Source organism: Homarus americanus, unplaced genomic scaffold (genome assembly GCF_018991925.1).
Source record: "Homarus americanus isolate GMGI-L3 unplaced genomic scaffold, GMGI_Hamer_2.0 scaffold25827, whole genome shotgun sequence".
In the NCBI taxonomy this organism is placed as follows: domain Eukaryota; kingdom Metazoa; phylum Arthropoda; class Malacostraca; order Decapoda; family Nephropidae; genus Homarus; species Homarus americanus.
The window spans coordinates 4,280,666-4,302,401 of NW_024738300.1; the positions used below are offsets into that span (position 1 = coordinate 4,280,666).

Here is a 21,736-nt window from a genome sequence, read left to right on the forward strand (position 1 = left end):
GTATTTATTATTGTATTAAAACTAAACAAAGTCTATCTTTTCAAAAAGATTTCGCCCTCATTTTCAGTATACAGTATACCACCGCCAGATTGAAACGCTGATTGTCATTGTGTCAACCACCGAGTAACTATGATTTATAGCACAGTGTTCTTTTCTATGTAAAGTATTACCTGAACATACGGTGGGTATTGTTGTTACTGATTGAGAGGTCGAGGATGAGGGCCCGGCAGGTGGTTCTGGTGTCTCCCCATAGCCCCTGCAGGAGGTGGTCCTGGGTCAGCTGGTCCTGAGACAACTCCCACCCTGCCTCCACTATCACGCCAGCCTCCACACCCACACCCATGTGTCTGGGGGACACACAAATTTACGTTACTAGACCCCTCGGGGAGGCGGTCCCAAAACGCTCTTAAGGTTTTTCTCCTGCATAATACTTGCAATTGTTTCTGAATTTAAGTATTTGTAGATAAACAAAAGTGAATATAGTTTCACCTTATTATACTGGAGAGTACTTGTGAGTGTTGTGTAGTGGTGATGAGCACCAGGTGACAGCCGGTGAGATGGTGCTTCACTACCTGACCCACCATCACGCCCACATCCACGCCAACCTGCTCCACGGGTCCGTCCAGTTTCTGAATTTCTCTAGGTACAACAGCTACCAAGGTGGCGGCAACCACAATTGCATTATATCCGAGTGATGCCATTATCACCTGGAATTGGAAAACAAATACAATCGAGCTAATGGTGTTATTGTGTGTGTGTGTGTGTGTGTGTGTGTGTGTGTGTGTGTGTGTGTGTGTGCCCGTGTGTATTTATGTGTGTGTGTCTATCGAGGTGACACCTGTTAAATAAGCCTTAATGAGAATGCATTATTTTCATAATTAGGTCTGAACAAAGTTGTGGCGTTAAGCAGGATGTCTTCACCTTCGAGATTATCCAGCATGAATGACTAAGAGTTGACATACACTGTACAATCTGACTTGATAATTAGGCATCTCGTGTTTGTTTTAGACGAATAAGATGTAGCTTCCTATTCCTTGTGGTAGGAATTCATAGAAGAAAAATAATTTACTTAAAGAAAACTTGCACAAGTCATATAAAGATGTTGTCAGTGTTCCTGGGGTATATCAACCGGTTTTCCAAAGCCTTAATGATATTAAAAATCTTAAGGCATTGAGGCCTAAGATCTCATTTAATTTCATTTTGACGTCTAAAATTTGGTGTATAGAAGGGGAGGTGTTATGAGGAACGTCCAGGTTGGTATATTTGTCACTCTTTATTTAACGGTATACTGATTCCAGCAGCAGATAAATGTTATAAATAAGTTATCGATAAATATGTGTAAGTGGTTAAAAATTGCATTTCCTAGTCATTATTTTTAAGCGCTAAGGAATACACCCAAGACACTGTTGTGACTTTGGGGTGACCTTGCTATCTAATAGAAGGTTAATGTAAAAATAGGATGAATAAGAGGAGTGTATTTGTGTCTTTATCCATAGAGAATATAAAACAAAGTAGTATAGGTTACAGATTATACATTGATATTACATTATAAGAAAACGTTGTTTATAGGCTAAGATAACAAGATAATCAATAATACGTATTATCACTTACAACAAAAAGAGTCCCTACAAGCAGGTTGTGTTGGTGTTAAAACCTGACCACAAATTACTGTTATAAACTTAAATATAAGATGTACAGTAAACTATAATATGTTAAACAGATGATTTTTTAATAGAAAAATACAGAGTAAACACAGTAAATCATGTTAGATTTTATATTGTTATCATGATTAACAACAAAATTGGGTCAATCATTCATAACCTGTCTAAATGGTTAATGTCTTTATTAAACCTTTAGCTCGCAAAATATTGTGTAGATTTAGTTGAGAAACTTAATAATACTTTAATTAGGATTTTAAACTCGTTAGGTTTGATGTAACATCGCTGTTTTCAAAGGTCCCATATGATGATTTTCTTGAGTTCCTCACAGACTCCCTGGAGAATATTTCATGCCTGTCTCAAACAATGTTTATATTGAACTTATCAAACTGTGTATTAAGGATTTTAAATCTGAATTCGATGGAGAATGATATGCAACTTAACCCCTCGATCAAATTCACTGTGGAATTAGAAAGTGACTAAATTGTCGGCACCACAGAATAGGTAACACCTTTAAGTTCAGTATTTATAGAAAACCTACTAATGTGTGTTCATACATTCATTATTATTTTGCCCACCATAATATACAGTCAAACATTCAGTATTTTTATCAATATTTTTACGAATATGCAGTCCGGAATTCGTTGATGAGGAATTTGCATATATCTATAATATTGGATTGAATTTAAAGACAAATATCTTTTACAGAACAGATCCTAAACCTCCCCAAGACAATAAGAACCTTTAGTGTTGCCATTTAACGAAAATTTATCTCAAATTCCTCTACAACTTAAAACCTGGAATGTAAATGTATCGTTTAGTAGCTCATGCACCGTAACACAAATGTTAATTAACAACTCCTCCAGCAATACAGGTGGCTGCATTTGCATGGTTTCTTGCAAGGAATGTAATATGTTCAAATTACAGCAAACAAGACAAATATCTTATAAATAGACTTAAACAACATAAATATAGTGTTCATTAAGATAAGTCAGTGATCCAATACTTTGTTCGTTTTTTCAGAGATGATAATCATTTCATTGACTGTGATAATGCCTCCTCAATCTTGCCATGTAATTCAATTGTCTCATTAAATATAATGAATTTGTTAACATGAATTTGGGAAATGGCATGTAAAAAATGGATAATTTTGTCATTAAGAAGATTTTTAATCAGAAAAAAGGTTTGGGCCACAACGTAGTGACCTGAATATGGTGGACACCTGCTGTCCCTAGTGACTTGATCTCACTCTCCATTATTTTATAAGATGTGAACTACACGAAAGCGTTTGAGGACTTCGTATTTTTTTTTCTATATGGTTAAAAACATTTACATGGATCACGCGCACCTACAGTGATTTATTTACACACACACACACACACTTCCTTCAGCCTTCATAGGCTAAGGAAGTGTGTATTCGGCGCTGCCCGCTGACGCGGCGGTGGTTGCAGCTGCCGTGGAGACAGCTGCCAGCCCGGTCTGTCGGGCCCTCCCCTTAAGAACATAAGAACATAAGAAAATAAGGAGTCTGCAATAGGCCGGTTGGCCTGTGCATGGCAGCTCCTGTCGAGAGGTACTGCCACTCTCTATCATCCATGAATCTATCCAGCCTCCCTTTGAAACTTTCCAGCGTTCCAGCACTTACTACAAAGTTGCTAAGCTTGTTCCACTCGTCCACCACCCTATTTGTAAACCAGTTCCTTCCTATCTCCCTCCTAAACCTAAACTTATGCAACTTAAATCCGTTGCTACGAGTCCTATCCTGCTCGGATATTATAAGAACTTTACAGGTATCTATATCACCTTTATTGATTCCTTTCACCCACTTGAATACTTCTATCATATCTCCCCGCACTCTTCGTCTTTCTAGGGAATGCAAGTTTAGTTTCTTTAACGTATCCTCATATGGAAGGTTTCTAAGTCCCGGAATCATTTTCGTCATTCTTCTCTGCACCGACTCTAGTGAATTGATATCCATTCTATAATAAGGGCACCAGAACTGAACTGCATAATCGAGGTGCGGCCTGACTAGCGCAATAAGACCTCTGCACGCTTATTACTTACACTTCTAGATATAAAACCCAATACTCTGTTTGCCTTATTTCGAACATTAACGCACTGTTTTCTAGGCCGTAGGTCCGGGCTTACAAGTACCCCTAGGTCTCTTTCATAAGTCGACTTCTCTAGGTTGATGTTGTTAAGGCTGTATACATTGACAGTATTTGTTCTTCCAGTATTCAGTACGCTGCACTTGCTGGTGTTAAATTTCATTTGCCATTTTTCTGACCACTCCTGCAGTTTATTTAAATCCTCCTGTAGTGCATTTGTATCCTGCCCTGAATTAATCTGCCGCCCTATTTTGGTGTCATCCGGAAACTTGCTTATGTTACTGCTGATCCCAGCATCTAGATCGTTTATGTAGATTATGAACAAGAGTGGGCCTAGTACTGACCCCTGGGGAACCCCACTAGTTACACAGCCCCACTCAGAATTAGCACCATCTACGCTGACCCTCTGCGTTCTATCGGTGAGCCACGATTTTATCCAATTTAAAACTTTCCCCTCGATACCATGAGCCTTACCTTTTCTCAGAAGCTTCTGATGCGGAACTCTGTAAAATTCTTTGCTAAAGTCTAAGTAAATAACATCGTAATTTTCGTCGTTATCTACCTCGAAAACTTTCCTAAAAAACGTCAGCAGATTTGTTAGACAAGATTTTTCCTTTGTAAACCCATGTTGAGAGTCGTAGATTAATTTGCTTTTCTCTAAATGCGATCGGGTGCTATTTGCTATAATTGATTCAAGAAATTTCCCCACTACTGACGTCAAACTGATCGGCCGGCAATTTGACGCTGATGCTCTGTATCCCTTTTCGAATATGGGTACTACATTTTCCTGTTTCCACAAGTCTGGCACAACTCCAGTGTTTAATGATTTTGTAAATAAGTTTACGAGGGGTCCGCTAATCTGTTCCCTACACTCTTTCAAGACTCGAGGGAAAATTTCAATCGACCCTGGGGATTTTGTCTTCTTTATTTATTTATCCTCTTAAGAACATCCTCTTTTCTGATAGTGATATTCTTTAATTTCTCTTCTTCATTTCCCCTAAATATAAGAACATAAGAATGGAGGAAACTGCAGCGGGCCTATTGGCCCATACTGGGCAGTCCCGTTTGCACCCAACCCTTATTGCTCATATAAGCATCCAACCTATGTTTGAAGCTATTCAGCGTATTCGAGTTAATGATGATATTTGGTAACTTGTTCCATTCATCCACTACTCTGTTTTCAAACCAGTGTGTACCTATTTCACGCCTAAATGTAAATTTGTCTAATTTAAAACCATTGTTACGAGTTCGCTCTTGGTTGGATAGTTTGAGTACCTTTGTAATGTCCCCTTTGTTTAGCCCTGACTTCCACTTATACACCTCAATCAGGTCGCCCCTCGCTCTACGTCTCTCGAGGGTGTGCAAATTAAGATGCTTTAACCTGTCTCTATACTCAAGGTTCCTAATGCCCGGGATTAGTCTTGTCATTCTCCTCTGAATTCTTTCCAAGGATTCTATATCCATTCTGTAATACGGTGACCAGAACTGAACTGCGTAATCCAGGTGTGGTCTCACAAGAGCAAGATTCAGTTTTAGGATGACCTCGCTAGTCTTGTAGCTAGCACTCGTTGGCATGAACCTAAGTACTTTATTAGCCTTGTTACGAGCAAAAACACATTGTTTACTTGGCTTAAGGTTCCTACTTAAAATTACTCCTAAATCTCTCTCGCAGTCGGATTTCTCTATGGCATCGTTGTTCATCTGGTATCTGGTTTCCCTGTTTACATCTCCTATACTGAGTACTTTACATTTATCCATGTTGAATTTCATCTGCCATTATTCAGACCATTCGAAAAATTTGTTTAGATCTTCCTGTAATTTTGCGGAGTCCTCGTCAGATTTAATAACACGTCCTATTTTAGAGTCATCAGCAAATTTGCTTATGTTGCTGTCTATGCCGAAATCTATGTCGTTTATGTATATAATAAATAATAATGGTCCAAGTACTGAGCCTTGGGGAACTCCACTTGTGACGTTGATTCCAATGGGACTTAGTGCCATTAATGCTCACTCTCTGTTTCCTGTCCTGTAACCACGCCCTAATCCATTTAAGGATATTACCTTTGATGCCATTTGCTTCTACCTTTCTAATTAGTCTTTCGTGGGGGACTCTGTCGAAGTCTTTGCTAAAGTCGAGATATACCACATCATAATTGTGCCCTTCGTCCACCGATTCGAAAACTGATGAAACGAATGTTAATAGATTAGTTAGACATGAACGTCCGCTGGAGAAGCCATGCTGGGAATCATTGATCAATCGGTGCTTCTCCAGGTGATTTCAAATGGTGTTTGAAATGATTGCTTCCAGTAATTTGCCTACTATTGATGTTAGACTGATTGGGTGGTAATTAGAGGATAGTGATCTATCCCCCTTCTTAAAAATCGGTATTACATTTTTTATCATCCAGGATTCTGGTACTACACCTGTTTTTTAATGACATGCTAAACAACTTTGCTAAGGGCATACTAAGCTCTTCCTTAAATTCCTTTAATACTCTGGCAAATATCTCATCGGGACCAGGTGACTTATTAGGCTTTAGTTTGTCTAGTTACTTACTAACATCGTTACTAGTCACTACTTAATTTATTTTCTTCACTATCTCTGAATAGAGTCGGTGCCCCGGGTACCATGTTTAAATTTTCGGTGGTGAAAACTGTTGAAAAATATTTATTCAAATTATTGCTCATTTCTCCGTCGTTATCAGTGAGTTCCACCTCGGGAATTTCCTCGTGATGAGAAGCCAAGAAAGACTCCAAACTACATCAGGAGAGAAATGATGACTCCCTACTCCACCCAGGTGAGGAATGATGAATTCATAACTGCATCACATGAGGAACAAGAAACATCTCCAACACCCTGTGTGAGCTGGAGGATATAAGAACATAAGAACATAAGAAAATAAGGAGTCTGCAATAGGCCGGTTGGCCTGTGCATGGCAGCTCCTGTCGAGAGTTACTACCACTCTCTATCATCCATGAATCTATCTAGCCTCCTTTTGAAACATCCCAGAGTTCCCGCACTTACTACAAAGTTGCTAAGCTTGTCCCCGGATATACCTGGACCACGTGGTACATCTACAGCTGTAGTGAGGTAGCAGCTTAGCAGCCAGGTACAACGGCCATCAAGACAGTGGGAAGGACTTTGTTGGCGCCGACATAAGAACATAAGAAAATAAGGAGTCTGCAATAGACCGGTTGGCCTGTGCATGGCATTCCAGCATTCCAGCACTTACTACAAAGTTGCTAAGCTTGTTCCACTCGTCCACCACCCTATTTGTGAACCAGTTCCTTCCTATCTCCCTCCTAAACCTAAACTTATCCAACTTTAATCCGTTGCTCGGATATTATAAGAACTTTATCTATATCCCCTTTATTGATCACCTTTCACCCATTTAAATACTTCTATCATATCTCCCCGCACTCTTCGTCTTTCTAGGGAATGCAAGTTTAGTTTCTTTAACCTGTCCTCATATGGAAGGTTTCTAAGTCCTGGAATCATTTTCGTCATTCCTCGCTGCACCGATTCCAGTGAATAGATATTCATTCTATAATAAGGGCACCAGAACTGAACAGCATAATCGAGGTGCGGCCTGACTAGCGTAATATATAGTTGTAATAAGACCTCTGCACTCTTATTACTTACACTTCTAGATAAAAACCAAATACTCTGTTTGCCTTATTTCGAACATTAACGCACTGTTTTCTAGGCCATAGGACCGGGCTTACAAGTACCCCTAAGTCTCTTTCACAAGTCGACTTCTCTAGGTTGATGTTGTTAAGGCTGTATAGATTGACAGTATTTGTTCTTCCAATATTAAGTACGCTGCACTTGCTGGTGTTGAATTTTATTTGCCATTTTCTGACCACTCCTGCAGTGTATTTAAATCCCCCTGTAGTGCAATTGCATCCTGCCCTGATTTAATCTGCAGCCCTATTTTGGTGTCATCCTCAAACTTGCTTATCCACTGCTGATCCCAGTATCTAGATCGCTTATGCAGATTATGACCAAGAGTGGGCCCAGTACTAACCCCTGGGGAACCCCACTGGTTACACGGCCCCACTCAGATTTAATACCATCTACGCTGACCCTCTGTGTTCTATCGGTGAGCCATGATTTTAGCCTATTTAAAACGTTCCCCTCCATACCATGAGCCTTAACTTTTCTCAGAAGCCTCTGATGCGGTACTCTGTCAATCGCTTTGCTAAAGTCTAAGTAAATAACATCGTAATTTTCATCATTATCTACTACTACGAAGACTCCTAAAAAACGTCAGAAGATTTGATAGACAAGATTTTCCCTTTGTGACATCATGTCACAAGAACGTCTACAGACCCGCTCCCACATGACCAGATCTAAAGTTAATCTACACGTTGACTCTATGTTTCTTATGTTTCTGTATTGAAAGCTTTTGTCAATCAATTGACCCACTCCCTGATTTCACCATATGTAATTTATCATCTCTGTTCATTGTATATTTTCAACCTTCGGGCTGCCATTATATCTTAATAAATCGCTAATTATTATTATTATTTGTAGTATTACACAAACACTCACACACACACACACACACGTACACACACACAAAGACACATACACGCACACACACACCGTAGGCAGCTACCAAACAGGGAGGTACTACCGCCTGGGAAGATATTGGAAGCATAATGTGTTGTCTAATAGTAGACCCTGCTACCATATGGCATCACAAAAATTGTGACCAAGTCCCAGGTTGCTGATTTGACTTTCTGCCTCATTTACACATACTTGCAGGGTCTCAATTGTTTATCTTACTACTGAAAACACAACATACATATATTGTTTCCTACCTTTGAACTTTTTTTAAATTTTGTATTACCTTATGGTTCCTTATATTATTATAATTACCATTATTATTTTATTATTTTATTTCTATTTTATTTTTTTATAAATTTTATGTACGGTAATATGAATTATTATTATTATTATTATTTTATGTTTTATTTATTTTTATTACCCTGTATCAGTATAAAATTTTAGTCCCCCAAGCCCCGATGTGGGTTAGTGACGTGTGCCCAAGTGAGCTAATCCCCATAAAAAAAAGTATATATATAATACACACACACACACACATATATATATATATATATATATATATATATATATATATATATATATATATATATATATATATATATATATATATATATATATATATATATATATATATATGTTACGACCGTGTCGTATTTTTCTATTATTTTTTATAACATGCTTCCATGTTGTTCCATATTATTCCTGTAATGATGTGTTATATTTACTATTATATAATCTGGTCACCTTTCCCTGTGCTGTTAAGGTTTTAACTGTTATTATTTGTTCAAGCCCATCGTATTTCTTCATTTAGTATTGTAACAAGCTTTCTTTATTTCTCTAACGACCATCTGCATCGTTGAACGACCCATGTTTCACCTGAGTGTCGCATTGGCGGGAGCTGACCCTATATACAGTACGCCACCAGCAGACTGAGTTCAGTCCAGTCCTCTTGTCCTTCAGATCACCTTCTTTTGAGTGACACTCGTCACCTGTTACTTATACTTCATTTTATTTTTGTGTTGTTCCTGTCGCCACCAATGTGGTATATCTATGTGAGTACCTATTCATGTCTCTTATGTGTCCATCAGTGCTTGCTTAGGTACATTTAAGTAATTCAGTGTTGTTTCACAATAGTTAATTTCAGTGTTAGTTACTTTATATGTTTGTGCAGTGTTAACGTAATCCAATGCATTATATTTATTCTTTTGATTTTTCGACGTTTTAGTATCATTTGTGAGAAGGTTGGGTCACCTTGCCCTCTGATCTGACTACCGACCGTTGCGGTGCTTTTTAAAGATTAGTAGGGTCATTACCTAATACCTGACCATTGTGGACCTGGTCTCACCCTCCTCTGTATATGTAAACCTTGTTTTCTACTTCTCCTTAGTCTGTACTCACTCCTGAAGATGTGAATTACACGATGTCATCCACTAATCCCCACACCAACACACATGTAGAGGAGCTTAAGAGAAGGGGCGGCGTGACTAGTCAGGTCAGGTCAAAAATAAGGGACCCACTAAATAACTATCATACATCTAGATGTATGGGGATCAGTGGATGACATCATTATGACCTGACCTCTTGTTTTTAAGGTCACCCTGTATATTTAAGCCTCTCTCTGTCCGTGTAATCCAGTTGTCTCTGAAGATGTCTTGAATAAAGACGAAAGCTAAGGTGCTCCGTTGTTTCCCTTTTCCCGTGTGATTTTATCAAGATTTATCTTATCCACCTTTTCATTGTGGATCTACGTGAAATATATATATATATATATATATATATATATATATATATATATATATATATATATATATATATATATATATATATATATATATATATATATATATATATATATATATATATATATATATATATATATATATATGTAACCGGTCGGAATTTGCTGGACTTTAATTTCTCACTTGACTTGGGGTTTATTAAAATTTAATAGATGGTAAAGGCAGTGGAAGCGCCCCTTTGAGAAAAATCCCGAACCAGCACAAGAACACTTAAATCTACTACACAAAATGAACTGTCCGTGACCCGTGGAAGGATAGCGTCTGTGACTGGGATGAATGAGACACACTGTAAAATTTAGACACTTATATTCCCTCCAACACTACAAACACAATCAAATAATGGTACACCAATATGCGCACCTCTTAACTTAAACTTTAACCACTACTCTGGGGAATAAAAGTTATACATGACATAGAAATTATTAGAAACACAGGCAACAATAAATTTGAAGTATCAAGAAATGTTGCTCGCCCACATGAACAGGCCTTAAGGCTTTCACAAAATAATATCAGTCACTTAGGAAATGGTACTAAAAAATAAGAAATTAAATACTCCACAATGAACAGGCCTTAAGGGTTTTCAACAAAATAATATCAGTCACTGAGGAATGGTAATAAAATATAAGAAATTAAATACTCTACAATGAATAGGCCTTAAGGGCTTTCAACAAAATAATATCAGTCACTGAGGAAATGGTAATAAAATTTAAGAAATTAAATACTCTACAATGAATAGGCCTTAAGGGCACTCAACAAAATTATAGCACCTCAACAGATGTACACTTCCTAACCTAACCTAACCACTACTCTGGGGAACAAGGTTATACCTGAGATCAGAATTATGAAGAACAATTAGAGGCATTAAAAGAATCAAATCACAGTATCACTCTGGTTCCACTTAATGGCACAAACATTCAAAAAAACACTACTATCGAAATTATTTAAGAAATATTAAACTACACACGTCAAGATAATATCAGTCTGAGGAATGGTGTTAACTACACCCGTAATAAGGAAGATAAAATGTTCCTCTAGGTATCTCCTAGAGTCCTAGACTCACGGTCTCAGTGTGTGACCATTAATATACTCAGATAGCCTCAGTGTACTCCCAGTGCGTCCATGGGCAGGAAGAGAGTGAGCCAATCAGACCTTGCGCAGTTGAGAGAAACTTTAGCTTCCCGTTAGCAAGAGGGTTTCACTAGCTGCTCGGGACATGTGGGGTTGTGCACCGGAGTGGTAAGAACTGATCACCCACTGCTGATGCTGGTCCCGTGTCGTGTTAGTTGTCGGGAGCACTCGTTCACTCAAGAGATCCTTTGCTACCCCGCTAAACAGTGACAGGCCTACACTGATCGGTCCAATGGCGACAATCGCCACCCTCAATCATCAACGGCAGTCAATCTCTCGCAGTCAACTCCGGTCAACTCCAGTCAACTCCAATCAACTCCAGTCAAGTGGGTTCTGACGGAAACCCTGAAATGAACTCACTGTTAGCTCTAGTTTACTTTATCACTGCCCTATCTAACCCTGTCTGAGATCGAATGAGACTTACTTGTTATACTGCAATAGCGCAGCACAGGTGACTAGGCCACGTGACTATTTCTGATGGACGCGCGGAACGTCTTGTCTGTGTGAATGCTCTCCGGGACTGGCCTAGCCAGCATCGCGTCTCCCCAAGGCGCTAGCTTGGGCCTACGTGATATATTTTCCGCCTAACTAATAACTCCTTGGGACACCCGTAACATTATTCAGACTGCTAAACGATCTATAATAATTTCAAATTCAATAATAGTCCCTTAACTTCATGAATCGCATCATTATTAATCCGGTAAATCACATTTAATATCATATAGGCCTAGTTCCGCAATCTCTCGCTACGAGCAGGCAGCGCTCCCTCCCCTCAGATGACCTTGAACGCTCAGTATCACTCATGGCGGGGCATTTGAAATTACTCTGAAATTTCTGGATATCACATATATATATATATATATATATATACACACATACCTACATATATATGCTGATAACCACAAGGAAAGAAGAAAACACGAACTTCCCAAGCGCTTTCGTGTAATTCACATCTTCAGGGGTGAGTACAGACTAGAGAGAGTAATACAAATCTAGGTGTATATATACAGAGGAGGGTGAGACCAGGTCCACAATGATCAGGTATTAGGTAATGACCCTACTAATCTTTAAATAGCACACAACGGTTGGTGGTCAGGTCAGACGGTCAAGTGACCCGGCCTTCTCACCTGATCACAAATCTTCTTAATTACAAAATTGTCCAGCTTGTACATGCCGTTACTCAAATTCATGTTGAATGCTTCGGTATGTTTAATAAGACTAGATTCTATGATGTTCCTACTATCAATTGAATTACATGGTAATATTGAGGAGGTATATATATATATATATATATATATATATATATATATATATATATATATATATATATATATATATATATATATATATATATATATATATATATATATATACATAGAACAGAGTCATGTGGGTGATGTCACTGTTCGCTGCCATGTAAGACAGTGGTTCATATACATTTGCCGTCATATTCTAATTGAAGACTAATCAGTGTGGGCTAGCAAATTTGGGATAAACGACAAGAATGTCCCCAAGCACCCCCGATTCAATATAGTAATTACAAAGTTCATGATACAATCAGCCCGATGGCCTGAAGTCTTTGACAGTATCTCATTCAATAATATAGTGTTCAAGTGTATGCTTTAAAGGTTTATCACAAAGTTTACATGCTGAGTATTCCGGTATGGGTACAGCGTTACTAACTTGCCAGATGTGTCTGTATCCTAGCCTAATTCTGGCCACGACTACATCACATTGTCTGGTTCTGTCCTTATGCTGGCCATACCGGTACCTCTTGTTACAAAATTTGTCATATTTACTAACGCTACAACTGGCAGGTCTCTCTGCATTTCTCACTTCTTCTAGATCAGAGTTCATGATTCTGACTTGAATGTTTTTAATTACAGCATTGGACAGGCCACTGTCACGGTCAACATTTTCTTTCTTACATGCCTCATTGGCCAGTCTATCAGCACCGCCATGATACCTAATTCCAACATGGGACGGGATCCACACAAATTCGATACGAGAGTTGTTCTCATTGGCACTTATCACATGTCTTTTAATATCACATACAACTTTAGGCACAAAACCAGCAGTAAAAGCATAACATTCTCTTGATTTAATACTCTATATGTGTCTGTTAATAGTTTCTAGTGTGACACATCTCACCACATTGGTGTTTAACATTTGCTTACTACCAACAGGAGTGTAATTAATAGGAACTGATAAGAACATAAGAATGGAGGAAACTGCAGCGGGCCTATTGGCCCATACTGGGCAGTCCCGTTTACACCCAACCCCTATTGCTCATATGAGCATCCAACCTATGTTTGAAGCAATTCAGCGTATTCGAGTTAATGATGATATTTGGTAACTTGTTCCATTCATCCACTACTCTGTTTCCAAACCAGTGTTTACCTATTTCACGCCTAAATCTAAATTTGTCTAATTTAAACCATTGTTACGAGTTCGCTCCTGTTGGATAGTTTGAGTACCTTTGTAATGTCCCCTTTGTTTAGCCCTGCCTTCCACTTATACACCTCTATCAGGTCGCCCCTCGCTCTACGTCTCTCAAGGGAGTGCAAATTAAGATGCTTTAACCTGTCTCTATACTCAAGGTTCCTAATGCCCGGGATTAGTCTTGTCATTCTCCTCTGAATTCTTTCCAAGGATTCTATATCCATTCTGTAATACAGTGACCAGAACTGAACTGCGTAATCCAGGTGTGGTCTCACAAGAGCAAGATACAGTTTTAGGATGACCTCCCTAGTCTTGTAACTAACACTCCTTTGTATGAACCCAAGTACTTTATTAGCTTGTTACGAGCAAAAACACATTGTTTACTTGGCTTAAGGTTCCTACATATCATTACTCCTAAATCTCTCTCGCAGTCGGATTTCTCTATGGCATCGTTGTTCATCTGGTATCTGGTTTCCCTGTTTACATCTCCTATACTGAGTACTTTACATTTGTCCACGTTGAATTTCATCTGCCATTTTTCAGACCATTCGAAAAATTTGTTTAGATCTTCCTGTAGTTTTGCCGAGTCCTCGTCAGATTTGATAACACGTCCTATTTTAGTGTCATCAGCAAATTTACTTATGTTGCTGTCAATGCCGATATCTATGTCGTTTATGTAATAATAAATAATAATGGTCCAAGTACTGAGCCTTGGGGAACTCCACTTGTGACGTTGCTCCAATGGGACTTAGTGCCGTTAATGCTCACTCGCTGTTTCCTGTCCTGTAACCACGCCCTAATCCATTTAAGGATGTCACCTTTGATGCCATGAGCTTCTACCTTTCTAATTAGTCTTAAATGGGGACTCTGTCGAAGGCTTTGCTAAAGTCGAGATATACCACATCATAATTGTGCCCCTCGTCCACCGATTCGAAAACTGATGAAAAGAATGTTAATAGATTAGTTAGGCAAGAACGTCCGCTTGTGAAGCCATGCTGGGAATCATTGATCAATCGGTGCTTCTCCAGGTGATTTCGAATAGAGTTTGAAATGATTGCTTCCAGTAATTTGCCTACTATTGATGTTAGACTGATTGGGCGGTAGTTAGAGGATAGTGATCTATCCCCCTTCTTGAAAATCGGTATTACATACGCTATCCTCCAGGATTCTTGTACTACACCTGTTTTTAATGACATCTTAAACAACTTTGCTAAGGGCATACTATGCTCTTCCTTACATTCCTTTAATACTCTGGCAAATATCTCATCGGGACCAGGTGACTTATAGGCTTTAGTTTGTCTATTTGCTTACTAACATCGTTACTAGTCACTACTATCTCACTTAATTTGTTTTCTTCACTATCTCTGAATAGAGTCGGTGCCTCGGGTATCATGTTTAAATTTTCGGTGGTGAAAACTGTTGAAAAATATTTATTCAAATTATTGCTCATTTCTCCGTCATTATCAGTGAGCTCGCCGAAGTCTGACCGTATTGGTCCAATCTTTTCTCGTGTTTTAGTTTGATACATTTGGTAGAATCCTTTGGGGTTTGTCTTCGCCTCCCTTGCTATCCTTACCTCATTATTCCTTTTTGCTTTCCTTATCTCGGTTTTAACCCTACTCGCCAATACCCTATAATAGTCCCGGAGGTGAATTTCGCCACGATTTATCCTTCTACTTATAGCCTTTCTTTGGCCAATGATGTTCTTTAAATAATGATTTATCCATTTAGGATCATTGTTGTCTGATATGAGTTTTTTGTATGGTATGTTCTGCCTTTGTGCATTAAGTTACCCACTATTTATATTGTCGTGGAACTCGGCAATCTCAGATCTCGTTATCAGGTCGGTGTCATCTGTCAGGTTCACAGCCAAGCGCTACACCCCTTCTCTCAGCTGCCTCTTTAAACTGTCAAAGTTTGCCCTTCTGATATATCCAGCCAAGGAGGAATGGCATTAATAGGTTCGTCTGGGGTGATTGGGACATTCAGTTTCAAGAGATGTGCATCACTTTTATGAAGCCACGCCCCAAAGAGAGTCTTTTGTGGATGGTTGGCGAGATGGTCTGGATTACTTAGATAGAACATCAAATCAGTTTGTGCTATAGATTGGGGACCATTGTTCTTCAAATGTTTGACACAAAACATGGTATTAAGTAGAGCTATCCTCTCAGATAGGTAGGGCAGTCCGAGCTCTTTCCTCATGCTTACAATTGTGGTTGATTTTGGGCATCCTAGAATGATGCTGAAAATCAACCAAGTATATGCTGATAACCACAAGGAAACAAGAAGACACCCCTGAAGATGTGAATTACACTAAAGCGCTTGGGAACTTGGTGTTTTATTATTTCCTTGTGGTTATCAGCATATGTATATATATATATATATATATATATATATATATATATATATATATATATATATATATATATATATATATATATATATATATATATATATATATATATATATATATATATATATATATATAACCAGTTTTGGTAATGCTAAGTTACTTAACCTAATGAAACCTACCTAACCTAACCTAACCACGACTAACTTAACTAATCTAATGTTCAGTTAAGTTATGGTAGGCTGGGCTTGATAAAGATAGTATACATTCGGTTTTGCAAGGTTCAATTAGATTAAAATTGTTTACATTATACGAGTTGACTAGTCATTACACCAAATAGCTGATTACACACTTTGTATCTTATATATACTCTCTCTCTCTCTATATATATATATATATATATATATATATATATATATATATATATATATATATATATATATATATATATATATATATATATATATATATATATATAAAGCTAGTCATAACCCAACATTTCTTAATTTATCACATCACTAAATTCAATGATGGATGAGTCCACCCCAGCACCTGGAGATGTGACCCACGAGAAGGCTCGCTGGATGTGTGCGAGGTGGCAGGCAGCCAATCTACTTTGGCAGTCTGTGACAGCCAGGACTCCAGATAATGACTGGTCATACACGTTATATTGCTGTAAATGTATTTGGGTGTGGCTCTGCCTCACTTCCTTCATATACTGTTCGAACATCTCAGAATAATAACAAAATGGAATTTCAACTACCCTATTATGTAAGTTATGTCTTAATGCATCTAGATTTCTGCACAGCTGTACACTGATCATGTGTGCAGTCTCCTCGCGTGAAATGTGGCCAGGTATATTTAGGTGCCGATTTCTGTCCATCTTGTCTCCCTGTCTCCACCGCTGCACACATCTATACACAGTGGACATGCTGGTGTTAGTTTCTTGGGATATTTTCCTTACTGGCATGCCGCCCAGCCACAGACGCACAATCCTGGCGTGGTCTGCTGCCACCTGGCGTTGCTTTGGTGTTTGCTTCTTCATGGCATTAACTCTGTCAAACGGAAGTGTGAAATTCGTAGGATTTAGCAGCTGGCCAGTAATGTACAAAAACTAATATACGGATTATTGAAATTATTTATAAGTGTATATGTCCTTATTTATATGCAGAAGGGTGGACATCATATTTCCATGATAACACAAAATACAAATTTGTTTGATTAATTACCATTATTCATTCACCTGTGCATATGTGTTGTTGAAGGATCCTCTCCTAAACACTAACTGGGAGTGAATAAATGTATGTTGGCTCTTATCAGTGCTGCTTGTTTTGTTCATTGCCTATTTTTTGACATGAAGTGAATCTTTGTCGAGAGAAACACATTTAAGGGCGGCTCTGATTACTTTGTAACAAGGACTACTCTAATATATATATATATATATATATATATATATATATATATATATATATATATATATATATATATATATATATATATATATATATATATATATGTTAGCGGGAGAGAAAAGGAGAGGAGAGAAGACAAATGCTGCATTTAGCACGTTAAAGGGGTGAGATGCAGTCCTTAGAACAAATTTTAGGGGGGTCGTATGTATGTTTTTCTCAGCACATGAGGACAGTGCTGTTTTTTTTTAGGGGGGTCGATTGTAATATTCAGAAATTTCAGAGTAATTTCAAATGCCCCGCCATTAGCGATACTGAGCGTTCAAGGTCATCTGAGGGGAGAGAGCACTTCCTGCTCGTAGCGAGAGATTGCGGAACTAGGCCTATATGATATTAAATGTAATTTACCGAATTAATAATGATGCGATTCATGAAGTAAGGGACTATTATTGAATTTGAAATTATTATAGATCGTTTATCAGTCTGAATAATGTTACGGGTGTCCCAAGGAGTTATTAGTTAGGCGGAAAATATGTCACGTAGGCCCAAGCTAACGCCTTGAGGAGACGCGACGCTGGCTAGGTCTCAGTCGCGGGGAGGATTCATACAAAACAAGACGTCCCTGCGCGTCTGGCACAGAAATAGTCACGTGGCCTAGTCACCTGTGCTGCGCTATTGCAGTATAACAAGTAAGTCTCATTCGATCTCAGACAGGGTTAGATAGGGCAGTGGTAAAGTAAACTAGAGCTAACAGTGAGTTCATTTCAGGGTTTCCGTCAGAACCCACTTGACTGGAGTTGACCGGAGTTTGACTGCAAGAGATTGACTGCCGTTTGAGACTGCCGTTGATGATTGAGGGTGGCGTTTGTCGCCATTGGACCGATCAGAGTAGGCCTGTCACTGTTTAGTGGGGTACCAAAGGATCTCTTGAGGGAATCTAGCCGTCCACCCGGACGGCTCTCAACACGTCGGCTCACAACACCACATGTCCCGAGCCGCTTAGTGAAACCCTCTTGCTAACGGGAAGCTAAAGCTCCTCTCAACTGCACAAGGTCTGATTGGCTCACTCTCTTCCTGCCCATGGACGCACTGGGAGTACACTGAGGCTATCTGAGTATATTAATGGTCACACACTGAGACCGTGAGTCTAGGACTCTAGGAGATACCTAGAGGAACATTTTATCTTCCTTATTACGGGTGTAGTTAACACCATTCCTCAGACTGATATTATCTTGACGTGTGTAGTTTAATATTTCTTAAATAATTTTGATAGTAGGGTTTTTTTGAATGTTTGTGTCATTAAGTGGAACCAGAGTGATACTGTGAATTGATTCTTTAATGCATCTGATTGTTCTTCATAGTTCTGATCTCAAGTATAACCTTGTTCCCCAGAGTAGTGGTTAAGTTAGGTTAGGAAGTGTGCATCTGTTGGGGTAATATAATTTTGTTGAAAGCCCTTAAGGCCTATTCATTGTAGAGTATTTAATTTCTTATTTTTATTACCATTTCCTCGGTGACCGATATTATTTTGTTGAAAGCCCTTAAGGCCTATTCATTGTAGAGTATTTAATTTCTTATATTTTATTACCATTTCCTCAGTGACTGATATTATTTTGTTGAAAACCCTTAAGGCCTATTCATTGTGGAGTATTTAATTTCTTATTTTTTAGTACCATTTCCTAAGTGACTGATATTATTTTATGAAAGCCCATAAGGCCTGTGTAGTGATGGTTGTCAGACCACAGCTTACATCTCAGAAACTCTAGGCCTTCCCTAGGTCAAGTGTAAGGGTATCCCTCGCAGGTGCTCAAGGATGTTGTAAATCAACTAGCTCCCCCTCCCATGTCACACATGTAAGAGGGCACCAGCCGGCTCTCTCCCAATATACACAATGTCCTACATCGCGAGGAAAGCCAGACTTGACCCGACATTAGCCGAGGTCAAAAGTATAGGGTAACTCTGCGGTTGACCAAGGATTGTAAATCAGCCTAGCTCCCCTCCCATGTGACATGTGGCCCCAACAAAACATGTAAGAAGGCACCAGCCGACTCTCTTCCAATATACAATAACCTACTCTCTGAACAAAGGCCGACATGACCTCACATTAGCCAGGTCAAATGTAACCCTTGGAGCCCAACTCAAGGGGCCACAAATCAACCAGGGCCTCTTGTGTCACACGGCCCCACCTGATGACTTCTCCTTACATCTCAGAAACTCCAGTCTGACCCGACGTTTGGGAGGTCAAGTGTAGGGGAACTCTCACGGTTGCTCTCCCAATATACACACGGCCCCACCTGATGACTTTCCCAGATAGTTCTGAAAAGTCCAGACCTGACCTCTCATTTGCGAGGTCAAATGTAAGGAGACCCTTCGCCGCCCCCCCCCCCCGGCCAGCTGAACCTGACGGCTCGCATCCCAATATATAGGACGTCCTGGTCCTCCCTCGGGAATTCGCAGAGAGAGAGTTGTCTTGTAACAAGGTGGCCAGCTACTACACCACCAGGCCTGCTCGAGAGAAGTCAAGGGCCGGAGGCAAGTCGCCTCCGGTCAGGACCGAGACTTCCCTCCGGCGCCCAGCTAAGCAGTCTCCCATAGAGACAACCCAGGACTACCTGCTAGGCCTCCCCTAGGTCACGTGAGTGTTTGTCAGAGCTTTCCATGGGATGAGTTACCTACGTGGGAAGTGTATTCATTTCATGTTCGTGTCCGAGAATCAGAGTGTCTAGTAACGTAAGATGATGTCCTAGTAACGTAAATATAATGTCCTAGTAACTTCAATAGAAGGTGTTATTAATGTGTCCATGTCATGTTCGTGATTAATAAAGAGTTGTAACGAAGCAGTGTTTAAGAAGTCGCCTTTAAGAACGTGATTGATGTGTATTGACGTGTAAGACACGACCAGTGTACGATAAGAGTAAATAACTATCACGGCCACGCTACCAAAATCTTCCTCTCTTTTATACTCTATCTCTATATCTTCTACTCTTAAATCTTTGTCTCATTACACCTGTTCATGTGTGCAAGCAACATTTCTTAATACTTCAAATTTATTGTTGCCTGTGTTTCTAATAATTTCTATGTCATGTATAACTTTATTCCCCAGAGTAGTGTTTTAAGTTTAAGTTAAGAGGTGCGCATATTGGTGTACCATTATTTGATTGTGTTTGTAGTGTTGGAGGGAATATAAGTGTCTAAATTTTACAGTGTGTCTCATTCATCCCAGTCACAGACGCTATCCTTCCACGGGTCACGGACAATTCATTTTGTGAAGTAGATTTAAGTGTTCTTGTGCTGGTTCGGGATTTTTCTCAAAGGGGCGCTTCCACTGCCATTACCATCTATTAAATTTTAATAAACCCCAAGTCAAGTGAGAAATTAAAGTCCAGCAAATTCCGACCGGTTACATATATATATATATATATATATATATATATATATATATATATATATATATATATATATATATATATATATATATATATATATATATATATATATATATATATATATATATATGAGGATATGAAGACATTCTATAATATATTTTACTCAGATGGGTCATACCAATGACTGGAATGATTCACCCATAATATACAAATCTAATTGAAGTTTTTTAGAAAAAAAAGTGCTGAGTCAGAATATGAATAAAAAAATCCAAATTTCAACAGGTCTCTAGGACAGTGTTCCTCTTATTTACCTTAAAGCTGAAGACCAGATATTAACATAAAAACATAAGAATATAAGAATGGAGGAAACAGCAGCGGGCCTATTGGCCCATACTAGTCAGTCCCATTTACACCCAACCCCTATCGCTCATATATCCATCCAACCTATATTTGAAGTTACCTAGCTTGTTTCGGTTAATTATGATGTTTGGTAGCTTGTTCCACTCATCCATCACCCTATTTCCAAACCAATGTTTACCTATCTTGCTCCTAAATATAAATTTGCCTAATTAAAAACCATAGCTACGAGTTCGCTCCTGGTTCGATAGTTTTAACCTGACTTTTATGTATACACTTCGATCATATTGCCCCTTACTCTACGTCTCTAGAGGGAGTGCAAATGAAGATGCTTTAACCTGTCTCTGTACTTAAGATTCATAATGCCCAGGATTAGTCTTGTCATTCTCCTCTGAATTCTTTCTAGGATTCTACAGTATATTCATTCTGTAGTACGGTGACCAGAACTGAACTGCGTAATCCAAGTGAGGTCTTACTAGCACAAGATTTAGTTTTACGATGGCTTGTGCTCAAGTACTTTGTTAGC

At 38.8% G+C, this 21,736-nt stretch overlaps 1 protein-coding gene across 1 annotated transcript in view; it reads right to left on the reverse strand.

Annotated features, from left to right (window-relative positions):
* LOC121873937 (glutamate receptor ionotropic, delta-1-like) overlaps positions 1–17,103 on the reverse strand; it is a 74,190-nt gene extending 57,087 nt beyond the window's left edge. Inside the window, exons 1-3 of the mRNA XM_042377817.1 lie at positions 17,023–17,103; positions 490–707; positions 171–347 (exon numbers count right to left, since the gene is read on the reverse strand). Of these exons, the coding sequence (XP_042233751.1) occupies positions 171–347; positions 490–707; positions 17,023–17,103 (476 nt within the window). The remainder of the gene's footprint in view (positions 1–170; positions 348–489; positions 708–17,022) is intronic.
* Positions 17,104–21,736: the final 4,633 nt, after the last annotated feature.